Source organism: Hydra vulgaris, chromosome 03 (genome assembly GCF_038396675.1).
Source record: "Hydra vulgaris chromosome 03, alternate assembly HydraT2T_AEP".
NCBI classification, from domain to species: Eukaryota; Metazoa; Cnidaria; class Hydrozoa; order Anthoathecata; family Hydridae; genus Hydra; species Hydra vulgaris.
The window spans coordinates 44,752,315-44,780,000 of NC_088922.1; the positions used below are offsets into that span (position 1 = coordinate 44,752,315).

The window sequence follows — 27,686 nt, forward strand, 5'->3', positions numbered from 1 at the left end:
ACAAGATAACTCTAACGTTGCGACTGGTCTTCAACTCTCAGAGTGTTGACTCTTTTGGTTTTTTATGTGTGTCTACATAGTGGCGCTGTAAAACATTTTCCGAACTGCTTTGTGATTTTGGGATCATCGCTTTGCTTTAATTTCTTGAGCACCTTAGATGTACAGAGACACTACGCGACGTTAGAATTATCTTGTTCTATCTCCACATTTTTGAGTCTTGAGATAAAGGAGGAGATGCCTTTAAGCCTTTTTATGAAGTGTTGCAACATTTGATACGATTAAGTAGTAGTCATTGGTGTTAAATTTTGGAGTTGGCAAATTGTTGGAGTTTAATGCTGAATGATGTTAGGTGATGATATAGGCTGGGATGAAGATGACAAAGCAGACTCGGTTGATGGATGATGAAGCAGGCTGGGATAAAGGCGATGAAGCAGACTTAGTCTAATTTGTTTACTTCGATCGCCTGAAAATCCGATATCTTCATATTTTCACAAATTTCTCAAAGTGTTATTGTTTATTTTTACTTCAAGAAATTATTTTTGAAGTGTGTTGAAATAATCTGTTATTTTGTCCTCGGTACGAGAAGAAGCGCTAAGAGACAAAATTTTGCCTGCTAATCTGACGCTTAATTTATTACTCCATCGTTTGGTGAAGTCTTGATACTATTCTCGTCCTATTATACCGTTTGGTGGAAACAGACGACTTTTATTTGAAGATATCTAATAACTTCCAACTATTGCAAAAACATCTGCATACGTTCTGGCGATTCCCCAATTGGCTAAACTGTTAATTACTGAAATAAGAATAAATTCAAATGCTGTAATTAGCACGGTAATTGTACCTCTACCATGTGATTGGACTTTGTTGTGCACATGCTTGTTAAAAGTTGTCTTTGGTATGCCTCTGAAGCTTTACTGAGTGATATTTTTGCCTTTTTTGATTTGTTCTATTGCAAGTTGTAATTGCTTTTCAGTGTAAGTTGTTTGCGTTTTACAAATGTAAGTACAAGTTATTTTGTTTTAAAAATTAAAAATAGATAGCAAAAAACCAAGATAAATGTTTTTCCCCCGAAAACATTTATCTTGGTTTTTCGCTCATAACTTTTTCCGGAACTTGCAAATTCAATTTTGAAAAGTCTTAATCGTCAATCTTGATCGTCATAAAAGTTGAACTTGAATCTTGATCGTCATAAAATTTTCTACAAATCAGCCTTTTTAGTTTAGTAAAATTTAATTTTAATTTTAGGTGTTTTAAAGTTAACTTTTTTGAAAAAAACTTTTTTTTTAACTAGGGTGAGAATTTTAAAGTTTGCTAAGGCAAAAATAATTTTTTTAAAACAATTATTATACCTTTAGAAAGAGCAAAAAATTCTCTACAGCACTCTATAATATTCTCTACGAAAAGATCTTTTGTTTTAGCTTTCAATAAATGCAAAAGAAACAAAATTGCTAAACTATTCACTTTTTTTTCGTTTACTCTTACCCCAAACAATGCCGGATTAAGAATCTTGGAGGCCGGGAGCCAAAAAATATTTGGGACCCCATTCCTAAAAAAATGTATTTAAAAATAAATGCAAAAAACATAAGATTACTTTTTTTTTACAGAGAAACTTTTCTTGCTTTTACATTTACAAAATCAATTACGACATCTTGAAAATTTATGTTTTTTAACAGTGTTTTTTCAATTGTCATTAAATAAAGAGCATTTAAACAATCATTAAACATTAAAGATCGGAGATCATTTTTAACTATTGCTTTTTTTGAAAATGCTCTCTCTGTACTACAATTGGTTATGGGAAGGATAAGAAAAATCCGATATGCAATTTCAACATGGGAAAAACTGGTTCTAACTTATTCCAACGAATTGCTTGTAAACATTCAAGTGCTGATATACTCTATTGTGCTTATTTACCAACTTGGAAAACTGGTTAGTTTCATCAGGGAATTGTGTATCTAAGTCTGAAGGACAAATAGTAAATAAGGATTTGGTAGCAATAACAATGACAGAAACGGTCATGATCTGAAAACTAGCTAGAAAACCAAACTTTCTCTCTGCAGACTCGTAAGCAAAAAACCTTTCTTTCAAGCACATTTTCAATTTGTCTATGATTGGGGAAAAAAATTTATTTTAAATTTGTCACTGCCACTAAGAACCACTTTATGCTCGCTATTTTCACTAAATCCTAATTTGCGCGTCTTCTTTCTTGAATTTTCATGCTAGCACTGATTAGGAACAATGCTTGAGAACCTTCTAGCACTTTCTTGAATGTCGAGAAAATTTTCACGAACTGATGTCACATATTCCAAAAGAGATTAGATAATCGAACACAAAGAGCCAAATCTGCAGTTTTATCCTAAAGTTTCATACTAGTAGCATCAAATCGTAACATTATTCTGTGCCAAAGCTCCGTCATAAAAGCGACATCCAAAGTTTTCGTTTTTTTTAAAAGTGCAGTGGCTTCTTTTTGTGTCTGACATTTCTCATCTTTATTCAGAATAATAGATTCTAATGTCTCAAGAATATGATTGTAATTTGAATGTAAAACTTAAGTTGGAACGGCTGACCACCTTGTCCCACTCAGGCATCAATGGTAACTTTTCTGTCCGTCTTTTTCAGCACCACTTACAAGACCAGAAAATCTGCCATCTATGAATTGAAGAAAAACAGAAATTATGCAGGTATTAGAGAAACCAAAAGAAATCGTATGCAGCCTCAGACCTGTCAACAGCATTTACGCCAACTAAATTTAGAGAACGTCCTGCACAAGGAATAAATTCAATGTTTGAGTTCTCATTTTTTAGTAGTGCTTGCAAGCCTTTGTATTTTCTTGACATGTTAGATGCATTGTCATATGACTGACCACGACCATCGTTAATATTTAAGCCAAGCTCATTTAATTTTTTCTTGACAGCATCTGCCATAGCCTTTCTGCTATATCCACATGAAGATTTAAACCCAATAAATCTTTCTTCCACAAAAGCTTCCTAGCTTACATATTGAATGATTATTGCAAGTTGTTACAGTGTGCAGTGTCAGTTGATGAGTCAATAATCAGTGAAATGAATTTAGCACTGTCAATTTCGTTACCAATGGAAGACAGAAATTTTTTTTCAATTAAGAAAAGAATTTCCTTATAACTTTTTGATGAAATTTATGAAACATTTCCTCTGCCCTGATTTCCTCGGTTTTCTAAGTGTTTAGCAAGGAATGAGTCAAATTTTGCTAAGAACTCCAAAGCCCCGAGAAAATTTTTATTACCGAAGTCACCTTCTAGACCTTTACCGAGCTAGACCTCGACTGCACAAAAACTTCAAGCATTCAACAACTCTTGATAGAACTTACATCCAGTAATGTTTTTCATCTTCCAACTGCTGTTTTAAATGAATATCAATTTCTCCTTTTATTGTGACTTTTTCAAAATAGCACTGGACTGCATTCGAATGCTGCTTGCTTTGTTCGTGTCTATGTATAGAACGCAGTCAAAATGCCCAATCGTTGAATCCAGTTCTGAAGTTGTCGTCTGAATCTTGAAAAAGCAAGCAGAAGAAACAAAATATTTTTCCTGTGGATGGTGAATAAATAAACCTGATTCTTTTTGAACTTAAAAGAAAAATAGATAAGAGAGCAGCACCTTATTTTGGTGTTTGTAACTTTTTGGAATTTTTCAAAATTTTTGTTTTAAACATTTTTATCAAAAATTTCTTTTATAGAAATCCAGTAGCGTTGTGCTTATTTCAAATCCGTCCACAATGCTGGGTTAGATTGACATATTGATAAACTGGACTAAAACAAAAAAGAACGGCGCAGCTTAAGTATACAATTAAAAAAAAAAATACGTTTAATAATATTACTCATAACAACAACAACAACAACAACAACAACAACAATAATAATAATAATAATGATAATAATAACAGGAATAGAAATAATTTATTTTTTTCTCTAAACTCTACAGTATACTTACATTGCCATATGACACATTTTCTTGCTGCGCTGTTGCATTGGATAACACCGATACATTTTTCATTGAAGAATTACCTGTTACTTTCTGCAGTTGGGTTGGATTTAATTGAAACACAAAAAAATTGCTAATATTAGTAAACGGCTAAAATTGCTATTCTAGCCGTTTACAGTTGCTTGGTTTGGGTTCTCTGGAACTCAGACGTTTAAAACATGATTTAGTCATATGTTTCAAAATTATGCATAATTTGGTTTGCATAGAAAAAAACTTGTTTTTCGAAATTAACAATAATAATTATACCCGTGGTCATACTTTTAGGATTCGAAAGCAACGATGTCAACTCGACATTCGCAAATATTGTTTATCTCAACGAGTTGTAAATATCTAGAATAATCTGACATCAGAAGCTGTAAATGCTGATAACATTTGTATTTTTTAAAATAAAATAAAATCGTGCAATTTCGATAAACATTGTGTCTATAAAGTAAATGAATGAAATCTTGAATGTTTCTATTATAAACTATATTTGTTCCTATGTACTTTGTTTTCTTATTTAAGGGCATATTGTCAGTGTCTATTTATTGGACCTGTACCTATTTATTGGTCCTTTAGAACATGTATTTTTTTTTAAACTTGTTCTAATAAATCTTTATTTATTTATTTATTTTCTTTCCATTATTGTCTAATTATTGCAAAAATAATATTGTAATCCTAATTTATAATTCATTAGTGGTAAAACAAGGGAAGTAAAAAAATATTTCAAAAAATATATAAAATATTTCAATATATATTTACTAATAAATATAAGTAAATTAATTTAAGTGATATTTTTTGTTCTCAAATAAAAAAAAATCAAATCAAAATGTAGTCAATTCGCATTTCTCAATAAATAATTAAATAGTTCGTATTTAACTTGTATCTGTTTATTTCACTTTAAAGTAAAAAAAGATAAAAATCGTTCGAACATTTTTCCAATATAGTTCGAACGTGTTCAAGTACGAACTCTTTTTTTCAAAAAGTTTTGAGCTTTTACTTTTAATTACATGAAAAATTAATGAAATTAATTTGATTACAAATTATCAAAATTAATTTCATTAAGAATTAATGAAAATAATTAAGAATGTCAAGTAATAAATAAAATAATATATCAGTTAAAATTGGGGACCCCGCTGGTTCCCTAGTTTTTAGGGGCCGGACGCCTAGGCTCCCAGGAACCCGGGTTAATCTGGCATTGACCCCAGATTACTCTATTTTATCTGGGTATAGATATCTCTATTTTATCTAAACTAATCTTTATGCTGATATAATGATTGCATCCTTTTTTTTGATATGCATTATTTTCGTTCATTATTGTCCATTTTTTCTAAAGAGCTAAAGAGATTTTCTAAACTAATTTTCCGGGTACTGCTTCACTTGAAAACATTGCTTTTATTTTTTAACTCTCCTTTACGCAAAAAAATATTGAGATCCGTTAATCGGAAACTAATAAAAATAGCAAGTTAATTTTTTTTTATTTAAAAGTCAAGCAATTTCTAATGAATTTTTATTGGGGTCGTATAAAGAACTCGGTGAGTCACTGACATTTTCATAAGAGCTCTTCATACATCTTTAATGATGTTATTCAATACTAAAACATTCTCAGTTTCCTTAACATAATAACTATTGACTCATTTTAGTTAAATGATTTTTAATGTTACGACGGAGAGTGATTTTGTTTTATAGCGCTTGTTAATTTTCAAGTTTTGATTATAGTTTTGTTTACTTTTTGTATAATTTAATTTTTTTTTAATTTTAATATAATTTATACTTGTCATATTTTGAAATTAAAGAATAAAACAGCAGCTTTCTTTAACATTTATCTATTTTATATATACATATCTTACTTTCACATAATAGCATAGAGACGATGGTTTCTGCTTTGTTATCTAAAGTTATTATGTAAGTTTATTTACCTTTATTATATATTAATTATATCTTTTTTGTTCTCTTTCTATTCTTTATTGCTTTTTATTTTAACTTTTTATAAGTATTAGAAAAAAGTACTTGAATAATAATTTTTATTTTTGTAAAATACAAGATTCTATGTGAACTAATTAATTACTTACATTCCTTAATTAGTTATATTAAAGTTATAAACTAGCATATAAGATAGTGAGGTTATATTATTCTATATGTTATATTTATAACAAGCATCTATGTTGGGTAAAAGTATACTTACATATACTTTTAAATTTTTTTGGAGGTTTTATGTAAAAATGAATTTTTCTGATTTGCATTGAAAACTTTAATGATCAACATTTTATTACAACTACTTTATAATGTTTCTTTATTTTAGCTACTTTATAAAGTTTCTTTATTTTTTCTTCTTCTTTATTTATGTTAAATACTGTATTTTAACAAAGTTCAAGTTTGGTATCAAAAAATATATTTGGATTGTTTTATGCAATTTTCAGTGTTTTTCTAATTTTTAATATAAATATAAAAAAAGAAGGAAAACCAAAAATAAAAAATATATTCATGCATAAACACAAAAAGATTTAGTGCTTCAGTTCTTTGATAGAGAGTTTGGGTTTAGGCTGGTAGTATTTTAACACTAAAGTCTTTTGTTACATCAAAACTCTTTTTGTCTAGAATAAAGTTAATAATAATAATAGAATAAAGTTGGCATTTTTAAACTTAAAGTGTGAAAAGTATATTGGAACAGTGCCAACCTAAATTTGAAAAAGTAATTGTGTGTACATATATATGTATATACATGTATATATATATATATATATATATATATATATATATATATATATATATATATATATATATACATACATGTTTTGACATGTTACAATTCCTGTAGCTGTTGCTATAGTTGTGTCTCTAATTAATAATTTTTTATCTCTTATACTATAAATGATTTTATCTCTTATACTATAAATGAGATAAAACACTCTCTGATTGCTTGGAGGGGGCATTTGAGCTTGAAAAGGATCTCACTTCTGCTACAGCATGGGGCTAATAATTTAGATCTTCCTATATTTATGAATGGTAATGTACTTGATGAGTCATCTACTCTTCATCTTCTTGGAACAACTCTTACTTCCAATCTTTCTTGGAAACCGTATATCAAATCCATTGCAAATTAGCATCTGCTAAGGTTGCATCTCCATATCAAGCTCGATACTTTCTCCGGATTCTATTATCTATCTCTATAAATCACATGAAAATAAATCAACTTTCATATGGTTTGTGTGTAAATCATCAAGGACTTCACATTTCGAGGCTGCAGAAGCCATTGCAGCAGGGCCCATGACAGGTTGCTGCTGCAAGATGGCGTGCAGTTCTTCTGCATACGTTATGGCACTTGCTTTTTCTTCAGTGGTCAGAAATGGGAGGCTTTTGAATTGAGGGTCCAAAACTTCAGCTATGTAATTTAACTCAAATAAAATTATGTCATTGATTTGCGTTTTATATAAGCATTTTAAAATCAATTAATTGTGTTTAATTCTTTCAAAATCAACTTATTAAAAAATTGTTTTTAAAAACTAAAAAGTCAAAAGTCAAAAAGTTGGTTTTTATTGTTCGAATATAAATATTTGATATTCAAACAAAATCCGGTTAACCGCCAATCTGCTTAGCTGAAGAAATCACTATATATATGTGTGTGTGTGTGTGTGTGTGTGTGTGTGTGTGTATATAAATATATATATATATATATATATATATATATATATATATATATATATATATATATATATATATATATATATATATATATATCAGGCCTTGTTAAGAAGTGTTACGCAGCTCGGATTTTGCCTGGGAAAAGGTAATTTGCCTATGCGTTCAGCAGTTTTGCGCTACGCAAAACCTTTATCTTTTAGAATATTTTAAATTATCTTTTGATGTCGTTAACGTGACGTTTATTCAGAAGAAATAAAGTTGTAAGTAAAAGCATTTAACCGCAATTGTAAACTAATATATTTTTTGTTAAAGAAACAGTTTGTTTAATAATTTTTTTTGTTGTTGTTAAAAATTAGTTAAAAAAAAAAAAGTGTTTTAAGTTTTATCTTAAGGAATTAAATATATAAATTACTTTTAAATATAAAAATTGTTTTTTGTCATAATAGTTTAAAAAATGCACGATTTATTTTGATGTAAATATTTTATTAATAAGATATTTTGTTTATTGTTAATTCAATAACGAAAAGATTTAATGACGTTGGTTAAATTTTTTAAAATAAATTATGATCACGAATATGTTATCGGTAACTGATAAATAATAAAAAAAACTCTTTATTTTTTAAAAACATTATTAAAAAGAGTTCACAAAATAAATAAAAATTGATTAACAGTTAATAAAATAACCAAAAACCAACTGTGAAATTATAAGAAAATAATCAAATATTATTTTACGTTTTATGAAAAAAATATTTTTTTCAAAATAAAATTTAGTTCATATTTGAAAAAAATAATTAAAATGATTTTTCAAATAGGAACTTAGATTTTATTTGTAACTTTTGTTATAGTAAGAAAAAAAAAACTGTTTGTATGATTTTTAACGCGTTAATAAAATAACTTAAATTACAATGCGGTACTTGAAAAGGCGCGAGTGATGCAATATAATTTCTAACAATACAAAACAAATTTACCAAGTTGAGTTACTTAGAAATGTGTTACGCGTTGTTGTTATGCAGCAAAATCTCGTAACAAGGCCTGATATATATATATATATATATATATATATATATATATATATATATATATATATATATATTTAGATACCAGGGCTCAAAATAACAAACTTTTTCATTACAGACAGTTTGTCCGGTAAACAGTGTCATTTGTCGGACATGACCGGTAGATCTTAACGGAAAATATTTTAACTTTAAAATGTTTTCCGATTTATTATTCAAAACCGGTATGTGCAGTCATGTTAATTTGATCATGGAAGTATAAAAAGTAGAAAAATTTATACTTTTATGGTTAGATTTACAAGTTTTTCTTTAGAATATTGGTATCAAATATTTCTATTTAATGCCATTTATTGTGCAAACAGATTTCTACATAAATGAACAGAAATATGTTGGATTATAAAAGCAAGACCATTATTTTGTATTTATTTTAAGGTTAATGATTTTTACACAAATAAACTTTTTTTTCTTTTAATTATCATCAAATAGAAATTTCAGAAAATCATCTCCACTATCAATTTCATTATCGCTAAGGGAAGTAATTGTTCTTTTTTTGTTTACCCAATTTTTGCAAATTGCCATTGGTTTTTGGTTTAAGCGTCTTCCCTTATCACTCCACCACAATTCAATTGCAGGAAGAAAATTGAATTCTTTCAGCAAAATCTAAATTTTGTGTTATGACTCCGCTTTAATCTCCTGAAGCCAACCGTTGCAATTTAATACTTGGGATACATACTTTAAAATTAGAGTACTTTTTTTTTTCGTTTTCTATATAGTTGTTTTCGTTTTCTATATAGTTGTTGTCGGTGACTTTAATGCTCACCACTCTGAATGGCTTGGCTCTAGTGTCAGTGACTCTGCAGGCATTAAAGCCCACAACTTTTGCCTTTCTCAATCCCTAACTCAAATAGTCAACTTTCCAACTCGCTTTCCTGACAACCCTAATCATTTACCTTCTCTACTCGACTTATGTCTTGTTTCTGATCCTAGTCAGTGCTCAGTTTCTCCGCATTCACCCTTAGGTTCTTCTGATCACAGTTTGATCTCTCTAAAACTAATATCTCATTCTTCTTCATCACCTGAATCCCCCTATTACCGAACCTCTTTCAACTACAGTAAAGCTGACTGGGATTCTTTCCGTGACTTTCTTCGTGATGGCCCTTGGGTAGAAATCTTTCAACTTCCTGTCGACAAATGTGCTTCTTACATAACTTTGTGGATTCAGGCTGGCATGGAATCTTTTATTCCCTCTCGACGATTCCAGGTCAAGCCTCACTCTCCTCCATGGTTTTCTTCACACTGTGCTGCTGCGATTGCCAATCGAAACCGTTACTTCCATATTTATCAGCAAAACAATTCTCCAGAAAACAGACGTCTGTTTATTACTGCTAGAAACAACTGTAAAAAGGTTTTGTCTAACGCCAAAACCCGCTATTCTCAGGTCATGAAATCTCGTATCTCATCTCAAAAATTAGGCTCTCGTGACTTCTGGAGAATCTTTAATAATATCAATAATAAGGGCAAATCTATAATTCCACCTCTCTTGTATGGTTCAGACTTTGTCACCTCACCTAAAGACAAAGCCGAACTGTTTGCTAAAAACTTTTCATCAATATCATCTCTTGATTCCACTAATTGCGTTCTACCTGATATTGCCAACAAACAGGTTGATCCATTGTTTGACATTCATATCACTCCAGCATCTGTATCTAAAGTGATTTCCTGCCTAGACTCTTCTACAGCTCGTGGCCCAGACAACATACCTGTTATTGTCTTGCAGAAGTGTTCTCCGGAGCTGTCGTCGATACTCTCAAAACTATTCAACAAGTGCTTATCAGAGTCTTGTTTTCCAGCCTGCTGGAAAGCCGCATCTGTTATCCCTATCTTCAAAAATTCTGGAGAGCGATCTGATTCGTCTAACTACCGTCCCATAAGTCTTCTTCCTATCATAAGCAAGGTTTTTGAATCTTTAATTAACAAACACTTAATTTCTCACCTTGAATCTAATAACTTACTTTCTGACCATCAATATGGGTTTCGATCTTCTCGTTCTACAGCTGATTTGCTAACAGTAATAACTGACAGGTTTTATCGTGCATTAGATGAAGGTGGAGAGGTTAAGGCCATTGCTCTTGACATTTCAAAAGCGTTTGATAAAGTTTGGCATGCTGGTCTTCTCCATAAGCTTTCTTCTTATGGTGTATCCGGCAACATCTTTAAGATCATTGAATCCTTCCTTTTCAACCGTAGCATAAAAGTTGTCCTTGATGGACAACACTCTTCTTCTTATTCTGTATCTTCAGGGGTTCCTCAAGGTTCTATCCTTGGCCCTATACTCTTTTTAATTTACATTAACGATCTTCCAGATATTCTCACATCTAAGGTGGCATTGTTTGCTGATGATACTACCATTTATTCTTGTCGTGATAAGAAACCAACACCCTCTGATTGCTTGGAGGGGGCATTTGAACTTGAAAAGGATCTCACTTCTGCTACAGCATGGGGCTCACAGTGGCTGGTAAACTTTAATTCAGATAAAACTCAATTTTTTTCAGCCAATCGTTATCGCAATAATTTAGATCTTCCTATATTTATGAACGGTGATGTACTCGATGAGTCACCTACTCTTCATCTTCTAGGATTAACTCTTACTTCCAATCTTTCTTGGAAACCATATATCAAATCAGTTGCAAAATTAGCATCTGCTAAGGTTGCATCTCTTTATCGAGCTCGCCACTTTCTTACTCTGGATTCTATTCTCTATCTCTATAAATCTCAAATCCGGCCTTGTATGGAATACTGTTGCCATATCTGGGGCGGATCTTCTAATGATGCCCTTTCTCTTTTAGACAAGGTGCAAAAACGCATTGTAAACATAGTTGGACCTGCTCTTGCAGCCAACCTTCAACCATTATCACATCGTCGTAATGTTGCTTCTCTTTCTCTTTTCTACAAATACTATAATGGGCACTGCTCTAAAGAGCTAGCGTCTCTTGTGCCATCTACTAAAATTCATTCTCGTGTTACTCGTCATTCAATTAAGTGTCATCCTTTTTCTGTGACTGTTCCTAAGTGCTCCAAAAACGCTTATTCTTCTAGTTTTTTTCCTCGAACATCAGTTCTTTGGAATTCGCTTCCTTCATCTTGCTTTCCTGATTCGTATAATTTGCAATCTTTTAAATCGTCTGTCAATCGTTATCTTGCTCTACAATCTTCATCTTTTCTCTTACAGTAACTTCCAACTTTAATTAGTGGCTGCTTGCAGCCTTGTTGGAAGCGAAGATGTTTAAAAAAAAAAAAAAAAAATATGTTGTATAATGCAGTCCCTGACTACTGTTAAATACTCTCCACAGTTTTTGTTTTGAAAATTTTAAACTCATGATCAAAATCTTTAAGTTCAATGCCATGATAATAATGTTTGCCGTTTGCTTTTTTGATTTGTGAAAGAAAATCTTTAACTCTAGGCAAATTTGATACTTTTTTCTCAAATAATTCCCATCTTTCCTTTGCTTTTGTAAGACTGGTCATTACTTGAACTTGATCAACTTGATTATCCTGAAAGGACTTTAAAAGAATTGAGGGAATCTCAAGTAAATCAATAAAAAATGTAAACAGAATTGGTATTTTTCCTTTTTTCATTTTATAAGATACCCTTTCATTTTAGCTTTGTCGGGAGCTAAAATCGATGGATCTTCAGCTAAATGTTCAAGATAGGTAATGTACAAACACCATCTATCATAGAAAGACTTCATGGCATTAACTTTGTATGAAATCCATCGTGTTCCAGACACTTTTTTTAGGCTTGCAACTTTCATCAAGCGTATCTATCCATTTTTTAAAGCAGTATATAACTCGCGAAGTTGTCGGAGCATTTTTTTGTGCATTTTGGTACAGACAATAACTTTGTAATATAATTTCATCTACAAGATCGAATTCTGTATTTTTTAAAGCATCTGCAATTGCTAATTCTGAACGGTGTACAACATACCAAATAAACACAAGCCACGGACTTTCTTCGCAAAGAATGGTTTTAACACTATTTTCATTGCCCCTATATAGTGCAGCGCCATCTGTAAAATTAAAACTAATGCACTTAATAGGTGTTAGCAAATTTAGAAAGCATTCTTCTAAAACTTTAAGAACACCTTGGGTTTTTCCAGATTCCAAATATTTTAAATCTAAAAATGAAGTCCTGATTTCAACTGCATCCGAACCAACTAGTTTGGGTTCAAAATATAATGCATAAACCACTTCATTTTAAATAACTGAACTGTCTGTTGAACCATCACACAGTACATTATAAAATTTAGCATTTCTAAGGCTATTATGTTGGGAATTTTGCAGACTTTTAGCAGTATAATCAATAAACACAAAGCATTGGTGATCTGAAATATAGGATTCACCTGTATTTACACCAAAAAGCTCAACTAATTTAACAGTTGAAACAAACTTTGAAATAGGTAACTGTTGTTTTGCTATAAAGTAAGAAAGTAGAAATTTTTTAAGGGTTTTTTCAAGATCGTTTTTTTCCATTTTTTTCAAACCATCAGTAATTGTTTTGTTATTTTTACAGAGCAATAAAGGTTTAGATGCATTTGGAAAATTATTACATTTGTTAAGAAAAAGAGTGTATGCTTTTAAGTGCAGTTGAGACTTACATTGATCAAGGGCATTTGATTTTCTATAGTTTGTTGATCCAAATATGAATGTATTCGTATAATATTGCATAGTTTTTATTGCATCATTAAGTTTAATACAGAGCTTGCATTTTCAGTTTTTTACTTTATCATTTGAATCAATGTCATAAAATAGCCATTTGCTAAGTGAATACTCAGCGAGTTCCAATTTCCAGGTTTCTACTGTTGATACTGATACTTTACTGAGATTTGCCGTGATCTTACTTAATTCTTCTTTGGCATTTTTTTTATGTATGGAGTTACCTGCAGGCGACTGTTCCTAAAGTGGTTTAAACAAAGAAAATATAGTTTTTTGAATTTTTTTTTGGTGGCTTAACTGTTAAACACTTTGAAAATAAGGTACTGTTAAACACTTTGAAAATAAGGTACTGTTAAACACTTTGAAAATAAGTTGCACAAATATTGCAAACAAAAACAGTGCACTTCATGCACTTATACTTTGTATTTCATTTGTGACAAGCGGATCAAATTGCTTCCATATTTTTTATTAAAAATCACGCCCTAGATTGGGACAACGCAACACATTATCATTACAAATATTTTAATAATATATTTATTGTTAAATTTATAAAATGAAAAATTCCGTCCACAAAATGTTATAAGATATAATAAGTATATATAATAAGAAATTATTTTAGTTTAAAGTAGCAAATAAAAAAAAACCCTTATCAAAATTTCAAAATCAAATCCACAGTAAACAGAAAACTATTAAAAATGTAACATGTTATATGAAATTTTATTTTTTGACAAAATAATGATATTTACAGAGAAGCTATTTTAAAAATGAAAAGGAAAAATATAACAAAGGTTTTAATGTTTACCCCATTAAAAAAAGCACTGCTTATTCAACAAAATTATTGCGGCATAATCTCATTTCCACTTTTTCTGAATATTCTCAAAGAATGACAAACTTCATCGCATTGTGTACACTTTTGTTTACTTGTGCGTTTTTGGTTGAAAAATAAAGTTTATATAACATACGGAATATTTCAATAACTTTTAAATACCTAAAACAATTATAAAAAAAATTCACAAAAAATATAGGTCTGCCAAAATGACCGATTTATAATGATTTTTACTGGACAAGTAAAGTAGGGCAATGTCTAATGTCCGGTGCCTATTTCGAACCCTATATATATATATATATATATATATATATATATATATATATATATATATATATATATATATATATATATATATATAATGTTTGCCATTAGCGATTTTACGTAAAATGTAGGTGATTTTGGTTAATCGACTTATTATCATTTTTTAACTTTTAAATTATTCAATAAGTGGAAAGTTAAAAGAGCTAATTAATTTTTTAAAAAACCACTTTAACTTTTAAATAACATTTATGTAAAAATATTAGATGTTAGATATAAGTGCTTTTACTAATTAAAAAAAATTAGGATTAAAAATTTAGTTTTATTGTGTTTTTATTTTATTGTAATGATTGATTTTTTCGCTTGGAAAATGCTAATACTTTAAGCTTGAAGCAAAGATCATAATAATATAATTTAATACTGATAATATATTATTTAATTTATATATGATTTAATTTAAAACTATTTAATAAAAATATATAATTTTATTCTGATAAAAAAAGATAATTTTAATTTAGATAAAAAAGTATATAATTTAATTTTGATTTAAAAAATATATTTAAGTTTATTGATATTAAAGTTAATGCTTGGGTTTTATTTAATATTTTTATTGTATATAATTTTTATTTAATTTTAGTCTTGTTTTCAATAAAAACCGACTTAGAACATTAGCTCGTTGTGACTTTGACGTCATAAAACCTCTGATGAGGTAGCAAAATCTAAACCATGCAAGAGAGGTGGAATAACAGATTTTCCCTTATTATAGGCACTGTTAAGATTCTCCAGAAGTCTTAGGAGCCAATTTTTAAAATGAAATACAAGGTTCTGTGACCTGAGAATAACAGGCTTTGGTGTTAGACAAAACCTTTTTACAATGGTTTCTTGCAATAGTAAACAAATGTTTGTTTTCTGGAAATTGTTTTAATGATAAATATGGGAGTTATGATTATGATTGGAAATTGCAGCAATGAGAAGAAAACCATGGAGAAGAGTGAGGCTTGACTTGGACTCATCAAAAGGGAATAAAAGGTTCCATGCCAGCCTATATCCAAAAATTTACATAAGAAGCATATCTATCAGCAAAAGTCAAAAGATTTCCACCCAAGGGCCATCATGAAGAAAATCATGGAAAGAGTCTTAGTCAGCTTTAAGGTTATTGTAAGAGGTAGGATAATAGGGGGATTCTGATGATGAAGAAGAATGAGTTAATAGTTTTAAAAGGATCAAATTGCGATCAGAAGCACCTAAAGATGAGTGTGGAGGAGCACTGACTAAAAACAGAAACAAGACATAAGTCGAGTAGAGAAGGTAAATGATTAGGATTGTCTGGAAAGGGAGTTTGAAAGTTGACAATTTGTGTTAGAGGTTGAGAAAGGCAAAAATTGTGGGCCTTAACGTCTGCAGAGTTAAAAACACTAGAGCCAAGTCATTCAGTGTGATAAGCATTAAAGCCACCAATTATAAATATATTGGCTAAAGGATAAAGAGAAAGGGCTTAGTTAATTTGATCAGAAATAACATTGAAAAGAGTGCAGTCTTAAGATGAAGGAGAGCGATTTATATCTTCAATGTTGACATCCTGTATAAGAGTATATGTTATATTAGTAAGAAAACATTAATTAATACAAATTCTCTTAATACAATTATTATTTTATTATTAGAAATTTTTGCTGGATTATGGTTACCAGCATCATCAGCTCGTAAAAATTATACAAAAATTTTTTTGTAACAATAGAAACAGTTTAAAATTAGCTGATGTAAATAGTTGAATGGTTTTTTTCTTGCTTTCATAAAAATGTAATTCTGCCATATAAAGGTGAACATTGGAACCTCTGTATTTCAAGAGCTTCGTGCACTTTTTTATCAAATTTTTTTGTTTCAACTTTAATTGTTTTTACATTTTCCCACTTTATTTCTTGTGAGCAAAACTTATTATGGGTGGCTATTGCAGACTGATAATGTTTTCCCTCGTTTAAACTTTTTAGATGTTGTTGAGTTCGAGTCCTAACTTGAAGTTTAGTTTCGCCTGCGTATCTCTTTGAGCATTTGCATTCAATCAACTAAGTTCTGAGTTGACTATTACGTGGCAATTTAGTTTAGTTTTTTGACATTAGTAATGTTCTTAAATTTGGATTTGATTTGAAGACTACTCTATTGCCAGCTTTCCGAAATATTTTCCTTAGTTTCGGGGATAGTGATGGTAATTTTAAATTTATTCTACAAAAAAGAATGTTCTTAAAAGAAGAGAGCAATAATAAGTTATTAGAAAATCACCTATTTTTTTTATTTTAAACTTTTTTTTATTTTACGCAGTGTAAAATTGATTATTGTTTACTAAATTTTTATTGCTCTGTTCTTTTAATAACATTGAACACAATTTCTATTATATATTATATATATTTATATAATTTATGTTTAATTATATATATATTATACATTATATATCAGCATTCAAAATAATCATTCAATGGTTGCTGATCAACATTGATCGCTTGAAATAAAAAAAATTAAAAACCAGACAATCAAATCATTTTTTAAACGATTAATTCTTTATTAAACTAAATTTTAAAATGCATTTTTTACCTTACATAATCAAATTGCTGTTTTAACTTTAATTATTTTAAATAAATTTTTAAATAAAATTAAGTTAAATAAATTGTTTATTTTACCCGTTTTTTTTTTATTTTAATTTGCAGTATTTCTTTTAAAATGTTTTATCTTGAGTATAAATAAATTTTTTTTATTATTTTAATTATTTTGTTTAGAATTTAAATTAACATTAGTTTTGCTGTATTTATTTTAACTATTTTTACTTAGAATATAAATAAATTATTTTAATTAGAATTAAAATAAAACTTTGCCTTTTTTTAAAAAAATGTTATATTAAAAGATGTTTGTTTAAAATAAATACAAATTAATTTTTGTTTTGCCGTTTTTATTTTATTTAGAATTAAAATAAAAATTGCCGTTTTTTTTTTTTTAATTATTTTATTTAGAATTTAAAAAGTTGTTTGTTATTAAATTAAAATGAATTAAATTTAAAAATATAATTTTGATGTTAATTTCATATTTTTAAATTTCTGTATTTCAAATGTTTTTCTATTAATTATTATTAAAGTTTGAGGATTTTCTTTATTAAAAAAGCAATTTTTTTGTTTTGACAAACAAGTTTACTTCTCTAACTTTTTTAATAATTAATAGAAAAAAATAATAACTGTGATAAGTTTTTGGGGGTCTGTTTTTAGTTTTTGTCATTTTTAAGAGATTTATTTTAAAATTATTCTTAGGATGGTTTTTGGAACCTTATATCCAGCATATCGTTCATATAAAGCAGTTAAAAATAAAGATGTCAGGGAATATGTAAGTGTTATAAAATAAAGATGTCAGTGAATATGTAAGTGTTATAATTTTGAGAATAATATAAATTTTACTTCTTTTTTTATTGCATATTTTTTCTTAAGGTTAAATGGATGATGTACTGGATAATTTTCGCTTTTTTTATAACTGCTGAAGCATTTGCAGATGTTTTTATATCATGGTAAGTATATAATTTTTTAATATGCTTTCAATTGTATATATTTATTTTTAGATTGTGCCTTTAGAGCTGCCTTTATATTATGAAATACAAAAATAATTTTTCTTTTACTGTTTAGGTTGCCTTTATATTATGAGGTCAAAATTGTATTTATTATTTGGCTGCTGTCTCCTGCAACTAAGGTAGATCTTTGCCTATTATTATTGTTACTAATTTGTTTGAACTTAACCTAGTCTCTATGAGTACATAAGCACACCTACATTGTTTTATTTGTCAATAATAGGGGTCAAGCATATTATATAGAAAGTTTGTGCATCCAAGACTTCAAAAACATGAAAAGGTATACAAGTTTTCTGTTTAAAGTATTTTAAAATTTTTTAAATAATTATTCATTCTAGTTTTGTGAAATTGTTGACTTTTTTATTAATTGTTTAAATTTTTTAAACCTTAATCATACTATTTATTAGTTTATACTTTTTTACTTTTTTAAAAAATTTAGTCTTTTTGTTGTTGTTGTGGTTATTGTTGTTGTTCTTGTTGTTGTTGTTGTTGTTGTTGGTGTTGTTATTGATATTCAGGTTAAAAAAAGCAAAAATTTTAAATAGTTACCATGATATTGTAAGATATATTTCCATATCATATAATATCACTACTGTGTTATCATATCAACTGTTGTGCTTTTTTTTTATATATCTTATTCACTTCTAATAAGACTTCAAGCGACCACTATTAAGAGTTACTAGAAAACAAAGAATACAGTAAAAGAGCAAGGAAACAGTTGACAGAAGGTTTAAAAAGTTGTAGGTTGTATGAGTCAGGAAAACATAAAAATGATAGAAAGTTTCGTAGGGTTGAAGTGCAAGTAAAAAAGCAAGACAAATAAATATTTTTGGAGTGTGCAGGGACAGAGAGAATAAAAAGATGTGGCTTTTGCCAAAAAATTAAGCGAGAACGAGTTTTGGTTGATGGAGCTAAAGGTGCTAGCTCCTTTAAGCAACAGCCATAATAGTTGCTCAAAGAAGCTAAAATTTGTAGAAACTAAAGCAAAAAACGAGAGATGCAACTTTACGATGATTGGAGAGAAGCTCAAGCCTGGCAGATCCAACTACATTAACAGTGCATTTTTGGACTTTGTCTAAAATCGAAAGAGCATCATTAGAAAAACCAGCCCAAATATGGCAACATTGTTCCATACAAGGATGAATAAGAGATTTTTAAAGGTAGAGAATGGATTAAAGAGTAAGAGAATGACAAGCACGATAAAGAGAAACAACCTTAGCGATGTTAACTTTGCAAAAGATTTTATAGCTGGTTTCCATGAAAAGATAAAGAAGAGGCCTCAATGAGAGGGTTGCCATTCATTAATAAAGATAAAATTTAGAAGCCACTGCAAGCTCCGATCTCTTACAGAAGTGAAATCAGATTCAAGATCGACTGTCTGTTCTAAGGAATTGGAAAGAAAAGACTGTTTGTCAAGACAAGGGTATAGAGTTGAGTGATCAATAAAAAGAGCCACTTTAGATGTATAATTGTCAGGAAGATCATTAGTGTAGATAAGAAACAAAACAGGACCAAGGATAGATGTTACTCCAGAGATTACTTGAATTGAAGAAAAGTGTTGGTCTTCAAGGATGACTTTAATAAAGGGGTTAGAAAGAAATAGTTTGATAATCTTTTTGTAAGAATATGACAGGAATGTTGTCTGGACAATAAGCCATAAAAGAGGTTAATTGAGTTATGACTTTGGTATTGGAAGCTGGAGTGATTTGAATATCTAACAATGGTCTAACCTGTTTAACTGGAATGGCAGTAAAAATATGGCTATAAGATTCAAGATTCAAAATAGAAGAAAAGTTGAGGTAATAAGAATTTTCCCATAAATTAAAGATTGAGCAGCGTGAAAATAATGTTTGGTCAATGTTCAATGACCGCCTGAAATGACTAAAATTGCTATTTTGACCTCCCAAAATAAATTCTTGCTAAAAAAAGGTTTTACTAATAATCAGGATGTTATTTAAAAAATGAATATTCTAAAATTTCATAAAATCATTTCATTTTTGAAAAAGCGTATAAATAGTTTTATTGTTTATGTTGTTATTGTTTATGACTTTAATTAATAGCAGGTCGTTAAAGCAAAAAGTTTAAGTCAATTTTTTTTTAAAATTCATTTTTCGTCAATAGTTTTTATTAAATTTTTTTTTTTATTTAGTAATATTTTTTATTTCTTGGTTTTTATTTTTGTTTTTAAAACGTTGCATTAATTTAATTTTTTATCAATAATTTAATAAATGAAAATTAATAATTTATTTAAAGTTTTATGTTATTAATTCTGCTACTTACAATATATTTGAATATTTACTAAATTTATTATAATTAAACTTTTTATCTAACAATTATTTTATGTTAATAAAAACCAATAATTTTTTGCGAATCTCTGAACCAATTAATTTGCTTCGTCGACAAATATATTATACGTGACATTAACTATATCTATTAAATTTTTCGCTTCACTTATTTAAATTTCTTTCTTTTTACCAATGGTGAAAATATTTTCATAAATGATTGTAGTTTTTATTTTATTATTATTTTAATAAAATATTTAATATATTATTTTAATAATATTGTTATAATATATAATAATTTCTGTATTTAACTAAGAACATTTTTTCTTTCAACTGTATTTAGTCAATTTGTTTTATTTTTCTTTAAATCTTTTTATATATTTTCTTGTAAGTTTTACTGCAAATTGCAAATAAATAAAAGAATGGTTTATAAACAAATTTAAAATTACTAATTGCGCGTTTACACTTTTATTTTTTATAATAGGATTATTAAAACTAAATGTATATTTAGTAAAAAACTTGTTTTAAGTAATTTAGTAAAAATCTTGTTAAAAGTATTTTTACGGAATTGTTAAAATCTTCTTAGTAATAAATATTCATTTTAAATCTGCAAGCAAGAGTTAAAAACATTATTATTAACAAAATAACATCAACTATTTTTAAAATGATTTTAATGAGCAAGAGATTTATCTTAAACTTCATAGATTGAAGTTCTTATATTATTAATATTTGAAATTATTGTGTGTAGTTTAAGAACATTATCTCAACACGTTGTTGCCAGATGTCTGGCTTTTATTTCATTCAATCTTTTCAATTATTTTTGTATTAGCTTTTCCAACCATTTGCAATGAAGTTAATTATTTTTAAATAAATTAAAACTATCAATTGCTCGTTTGCGCTTTTAAAAAAAGCGTTGATATTATTTAAGACTAATATTCAAAGGATCCGTTCGAAACTCCGTCTCGTCGAATTTTTCTCAGTTTTTCGGAGTTTCGGAGTTCAAGAGAAATCAAGAAACCTCGACTGAACTTCGACAAGGTTTTTAGAAAATATCAATTTTTACTTGTAAAATAATTAAATTCTTATTTTATTTCTACGCTGCTTTTACAATAGTTCATGTTGTTTTCAAAATATAAGTGTTCTCTTTGTTCAATACCAACACTAATTTACATCACAAAGCAATTAGTAATGCACAGTGGGCTTAGTGGTGGTGATTGAAAAAAAAAAGCTTATTCTATTCAAAACCATATAATAAAACATTCTCGTACTTTTCCATTGTACTATTTCCAAAACTCTTTTGAGTATAATAGTGTCTTTTTAATAATATAAGTTTTAAATCCACAAAAATCAGTTGTGGTATAATAAAATGTAATGCATAATAAAATATCTTTTTTTTATCAAAAAAGCAAGAATTTTTTAATTTTTAAGAAAAGATTGTAAACAGTAACTTTTAAAATATTATGCATGTGAGATATTAGTTAATGTATTTTAACTATTTAATAGTTTACCTTAACAAAAAAAAATGGTTTCGGAAGCGTGGAAATACTTTGATAAAGTTGTGGTAAATGATAAGAAATACGGAGATTGCAAAAAATGCCATAAAAGAATTGCTTGTCCAGGAAGCAGCACAAACAGCCTAATTGGTCACGTCAAAAGTTGCAAGAAAATAGATTTAAAACCATCCAGTTCCAGACCAGTTTTGACTAAGATGTCATTAAACTATCTTCTTGCCAAGTTGACAGCTCTTGATGGATATTCGATTAGGTCCATAACTCAATCTAAAACACTTAGAATGCTTTTCGAAAATTATGGGCATAGTTTGCCCAAGTCAGCGTTCACAATTTCAGAAAAAATTAAGATGTTTCATGCTGAAGCCAAATGTTTAATGATAGCTGAATTGGCTACATTGAAAGCAAAAGGAGAAAAATTTGGACTAACAGGTGACGAATGGTGTAGCAATAGAGGTAGAAGATACTACAATTTAAATGTTCATCACGAGCGAACATATTGTTTAGGAATGGTAAGATTGCTAACTCCTTGTTCTGCCGAAACATTAAACATTTTGATAATGCAAAAACTAAAAGAATTTGGTATAGATGATGAAGATGTTGCAGGTAAAACTACTGATGGCTGTAGCTGGATAGTGAAATTGGGTACCATATTTAAGTTTCCACATCAAATCTGCCAGAATCATTCAATTCATTTGAGTGTTTGTGATTTGATATACACTAAAACATATTGTCGCGAAACTGTGAACAAAGAAACTGAATCAGATATTGAAACAGAAACGAAAACTGATGGAGAGACTAAAGGAGAGTTTTTTATTGAATATTTGGAGAATAAGATTGAATATGAAGAAAATATCGAAAAAAAATCTACAGAAATTTCGAATACAAATTAAGTTTTGACAAAGGACTGTAGCTTGACAGCCGCACTAGATGGAACAGTGTTTTTCAGATGATCAAAAGATTTTTGAATTGCTTAGAAGCTGTAAAAAAAAACACTCGAAGAACTAAACTGCTTATACATGTTAGATGAAATTGATTTGGATTTCTTAAAACCGCTGTCTGACTCATTGCTGACGCTGCAGTTCGCTTGGAAAAACCAAATACAACAATTTTGGAGTGTGACATCGTTATGGAAATGTTAGTAAGGAAATTGAAGGAACTAGAAACTAACATCAGTTCTAATTTTGCTGAGGCGTTAATCTCCAGATACGAAAATCGTAAAAACATTAGGTTGGTATCATCGAGTCGTTATTTGCACAATTCTGATTTTTTTACAAATAAAAACCACACATTTTTTTACGCTTCTAAAAAAGATATTCAAGTTTATGCTGCAAAATTATTTGATCAACTATTTGCAACAAAGAAAATAGTCTCCAAACAAAATCAGATGATTGCGCTAAAAGCAAACAAGAAGAACCATCACAATCGACATCTTTTTTTTGCCAAAATTCAAGAAGTTTTATATCAAAATCAATCAACAGCTAAAAAGCCAAAAAAAGTCAAGACCTTCACCGATCAGTTGAAAGAATACGAAGTATTCTTTTAAGTGGTGTGAAATCAGAAACAGTTTTGAAATTTGAACAAGCCATCCACAGAATTCAAGCAACTTCCTTGGAAGCAGAAAGAGTTTTCTCCTCGTTTTCCAGATTTGTCACAAAGTTTCGTAGTTCGCTTTCTGATGAAATGATAAATGTTTTCATCTTTTTAAAATATTGTTTTAAAAGATCTTCAGAATAAATACTGTTTTAAATTTTTTTTTAGTTTTTGATATAGGTACCCCAAAAAGTCTTTATTACAGAGCACCGCGGAAGGGCATTTAACTGAAAGTTCACGCCTTCTTCCTAACCAATGCCGGTTAGAAAGCCATTTATTAGATATAACTTGTTCGTTAAAAGAGTGTGATAAGAAAAATATCTAAGTACTAAGAAATATATAAACATAAATTTTTTAAAAGTTTATTATTAATTATAAATCGAAATATATAAAATTAAAAATAATAAATATAAGATCAATGTTTAATTATCAACTAGATAGTTTAATTTTTTAATTTATAACCAAGTTTTATCGAGACTCCGATTTTTTCTCGACTCCGACGGAGTTTTTTATCGATTTTGGATCCTTTGCTGATATTATTAAAATAATACGAATTTTTTAATTTTCAAGCTTTAACTTATTTTTTTATTTATAAAGTTCTATTATGAAGAACTGTTTTTAAGATAAAATTTTAATCAAAGAAAAAAATAAAAATTTTGACCACCCAAAAAAAATAATTGACTGTCAATTTTTGTGTTGGCTGGTAAAATTGACCGCTTGCTTTTGATTTCTTATTTTCCATGCTGTGGAATGTTAGACCTACCTTTGTTAATGACACTGTTGAAGACTTTCCAAAAGTTTCTAGAGCCTAACTTCTGAGATAAGATACAAGATTTGGTAAACTAGGAACAATGAAGCTTAACATCAGACAGCAAATTAGTCTTACAAAGAGCAAGCAAGTCTTCTTGCTTGCTCTTTGTGAGACTAATTTAAATTCATTGTAATTTTCACACATATTAACTTTCCATATGTTGGTTCTTCTAAAGATTTAACTGAGAACAACATGTTATCACAAGTGCTGTGTTGTCATAACAACTCTTGTGTTATCACAACAAATGCTGTGTGATCACAACAACTACTGTGTCATCAGAATAACTACTGTATTATTACAACAACTATTGTGTTATCCCAACAACTACTGTGTTATCCCAACAACTACTGTATTATCACAACAATTATTGCATTGTCACAACAAGTACTGTGTTGTCACAACAACTCTTGTGTTGTCACAATAAATGTTGTGTGATCACAACAACTACTGTGTTATCAGAACAACTACTTTATTATCACAACAATTACTGCGTTGTCACAACAACTACTATGTTATCAGTAGTATAACAAGTTATGATCCCTCCATCCATAGTATTTAAATCTAGGTCCTTATTACTAATTTTCTTGTCCTCCCTTCCAAAAAATAAATTTATACAAAAACAAAAACTTTATTTTAAAACACTATTTTAATTGAATGACTTAAAAACCATATTAAATGTACAGTATGTAGAAAATCTAACAGTAAAACAATGATTTTGAAATTTTTTTGCCTCTTTTTGCGCTCCATCACACCACTACCCAGTGATCCACTATTAAAAACAGGTCCTTGCTTCAGTCACCCAGAAAATATTTTTTTAACCATCCCATCTTAGCTGATAAAAGAAAACATTAGAGAGTTTGGTTCAAGATGGGTCCTCAAATTTAGAACATCCTTTGATAACAATTGTACTGCTATTTAAGAAGTTCAAATGCAAAAATAAAATTGTTTCAATACTTGTTTTAATTTGAAAAATTTATTTGTTAACACTTTAGTATTTATTAATTTATTAGTATCAAAAATGTAGCTCAAATGGACAATGTTTGCTTGCTGACCTAGGTCAGCTATTTCTAATTACTTAACTCTGATAATGTAAGCAATCATTTAAAATCTTTATTTAGATTTTGATTTATCTCTTATATTATCAGAATTAAGTAGTTAAAAGCTTTATTTTAAATCCTAAATATATTTACATTTTAAGGGGCTTTTCCAGTATGGGTGCAAATTGAACAATTCAGAAAGCCATGGCCTCTTCCTCTTTCAAATTTCATCAAGTTTTTTTATATTTCCTAGGAAAAATTAAAAAAAAACAACATTATTTACATCAGATCTTTTTATACATTCCATAATCTACATTCCATCATATCCACATTCCATCACATTTTTATTCCATCATACATATGTTGTGTGAAACCAGATTTAAAAGTAATAAAAATAAATAAAAAACAAAACCAAAAAAAATTGAGCATACGTCTACAATTTTTCGACTCATAAAGTTGCTTTACTTTTTTTTTTATCAGTATTGAATAATAAATTAAATAAATGTTTGATATAGGTACATATTGTTATAGTCTTAGCTGATTATAAATAGGTTGTTGCTATGAAATTAAAGTTTTCAATATTCTTTAATTTAAACATTTCTTATGCAATGATTAAAAGAAATTTTTTAGTTAAAATGTTTAAACTTTTTCACATTACAAACTTTCATGCATATTTATATAAGCTTATACATTACTTTTTATTTGCTTCTACATTTTAAGTAAGTTTTTAAATAAAATTTATAAACATCTTAAACACGGGGATCAAAGCTTGCAATATGTGTTATTTATTATTCTTTATTTGATAAAAATCTTAGCATGTCAGAAAAAGTTTTTTTTGACTTTCATTGGATTAAATGAATTGAATCTCATTTTTTAGATCTGGTTTTAGGGTTTATTTTTTTCTTATTTTCTATAAATTCTTTTTAAAATCCAGTTGAATTTATAGATATAAATATATATAATTTGTATATAATTTTATATAAAGTTGTTTAATATAAATTTATTTAATCAATATTTCAGGATATTGATCATTACATTGCTCGTGCACAGAAAAGTAGCTATGCAACTTTAGTTGATGTTGGTAAAAAAGGTTTTAATGTAGCTACTAACACTTTAATGAAGACAGCTATCACAGTAAGTTGTAAAAATTTTAATTTTATACAGTGCTTAAAGTTGAAAGAAAGTAACCAGATGGTCTTAAGTTATTTTATATATTATCCCTCCTAACCTTTGTTATATTAGGAGAAATATAAAAAATTGCAAAAAAAGGTATTCTTTATAAAGAAGTACTGGGATAATAGTCTGCCGTACTTAAAGCACTGATTTTACATATATCGAGTATACCTTTTACTCGGTATTTACTCATAATTGCATATTTAGCTTTCCACGCAATTAGTATTTTTTGAAAATTATTATCAAAATTTTTCCTTATTTTTCCTTATTCTTGTCTTTGCTTAGTGTCAGTGATGCTTTGTGTTGATCTTATCCACCAATAATATATATATATATATATATATATATATATATATATATATATATATATATATATATATATATATATATATATATATATATATATATACATTGAGATTTTTTCATGCGAGATTTCATTGAAGCAAAAGGATTTATCAACAAGTCAAAGTCAATACCTAAGACTTCTCATACCTAAGATGGTTGTCCAAAGTAAGATCATATTTGGCTAATAGAGTTAACAGTTCAAGAAAATTGCTAGCGCTATTAGCTGTACCTTTACTATCATCCATTTTGCAATGTTGATGTTCTCTGTCCTCTAAATGATAAATCTTGTTTTGCTAAGAAAAACGTTACGCCTATCATTCATATTAAAACTTCTCTATTCTTTTCTACTTGGCAACACTCCTGACTAATCAAACCAGATATAACAGTTTTATCATTTGAAATACAATATTTAGTTTGCAAATATTGGTATATTGCATTTTGATGCTGGTGAGAAGTTTCGTGTTTAACAATTTTTTCCATACCATTTTTCCACTTATAAACTCCTGCTGCTGTATCAGACCATTCTTTGCTATAATTTTCAGCTTTAAAATCAGCAAATAACCAGTAAGCGTGGCAGTACATTTTTCGATTGCTAGGTGAAAATGCAAACCAATTTCTTTCCTTTTTTATATTTCCCTTTCCAATAGTTTTTGTATACCAAGATTTTTGTAATTTACAGCTCACTTCATCAGTTGGAAATTGTAAAGATTTGTGTAGACCTGGCTGATATGGTCCTATTTCACTCAACTTCCTTTTCAGCTTTGTGCTTTAAAAGAAGTTGTTCTTGAACAGTTGTAACTAGTACCTGGATATATGGGGCAAATTTTTTTTATCAAATGCTTCATTTTCAGAATTAGTAGACCTGGTACCATTATCATTTGTCTGCTTGAAGT

The 27,686-nt window shown here is 28.6% G+C and overlaps 1 protein-coding gene across 2 annotated transcripts in view; it reads left to right on the forward strand.

Moving 5' to 3' along the window:
* Positions 1–5,429: 5,429 nt before the first annotated feature.
* Positions 5,430–27,686, forward strand: part of LOC100206258 (receptor expression-enhancing protein 1) — a 26,268-nt gene continuing 4,011 nt past the window's right edge. Inside the window, exons 1-7 of one of the 2 annotated variants that reach the window (XM_065793360.1) lie at positions 5,430–5,529; positions 5,858–5,899; positions 17,737–17,809; positions 17,911–17,987; positions 18,103–18,166; positions 18,268–18,324; positions 26,296–26,409. In XM_065793360.1, coding sequence (XP_065649432.1) covers positions 5,868–5,899; positions 17,737–17,809; positions 17,911–17,987; positions 18,103–18,166; positions 18,268–18,324; positions 26,296–26,409 — 417 coding nt within the window. In that variant the 5' untranslated portion in view covers positions 5,430–5,529; positions 5,858–5,867. The remainder of the gene's footprint in view (positions 5,530–5,857; positions 5,900–17,736; positions 17,810–17,910; positions 17,988–18,102; positions 18,167–18,267; positions 18,325–26,295; positions 26,410–27,686) is intronic. The other variant, XM_065793359.1, reaches the window with a different exon arrangement.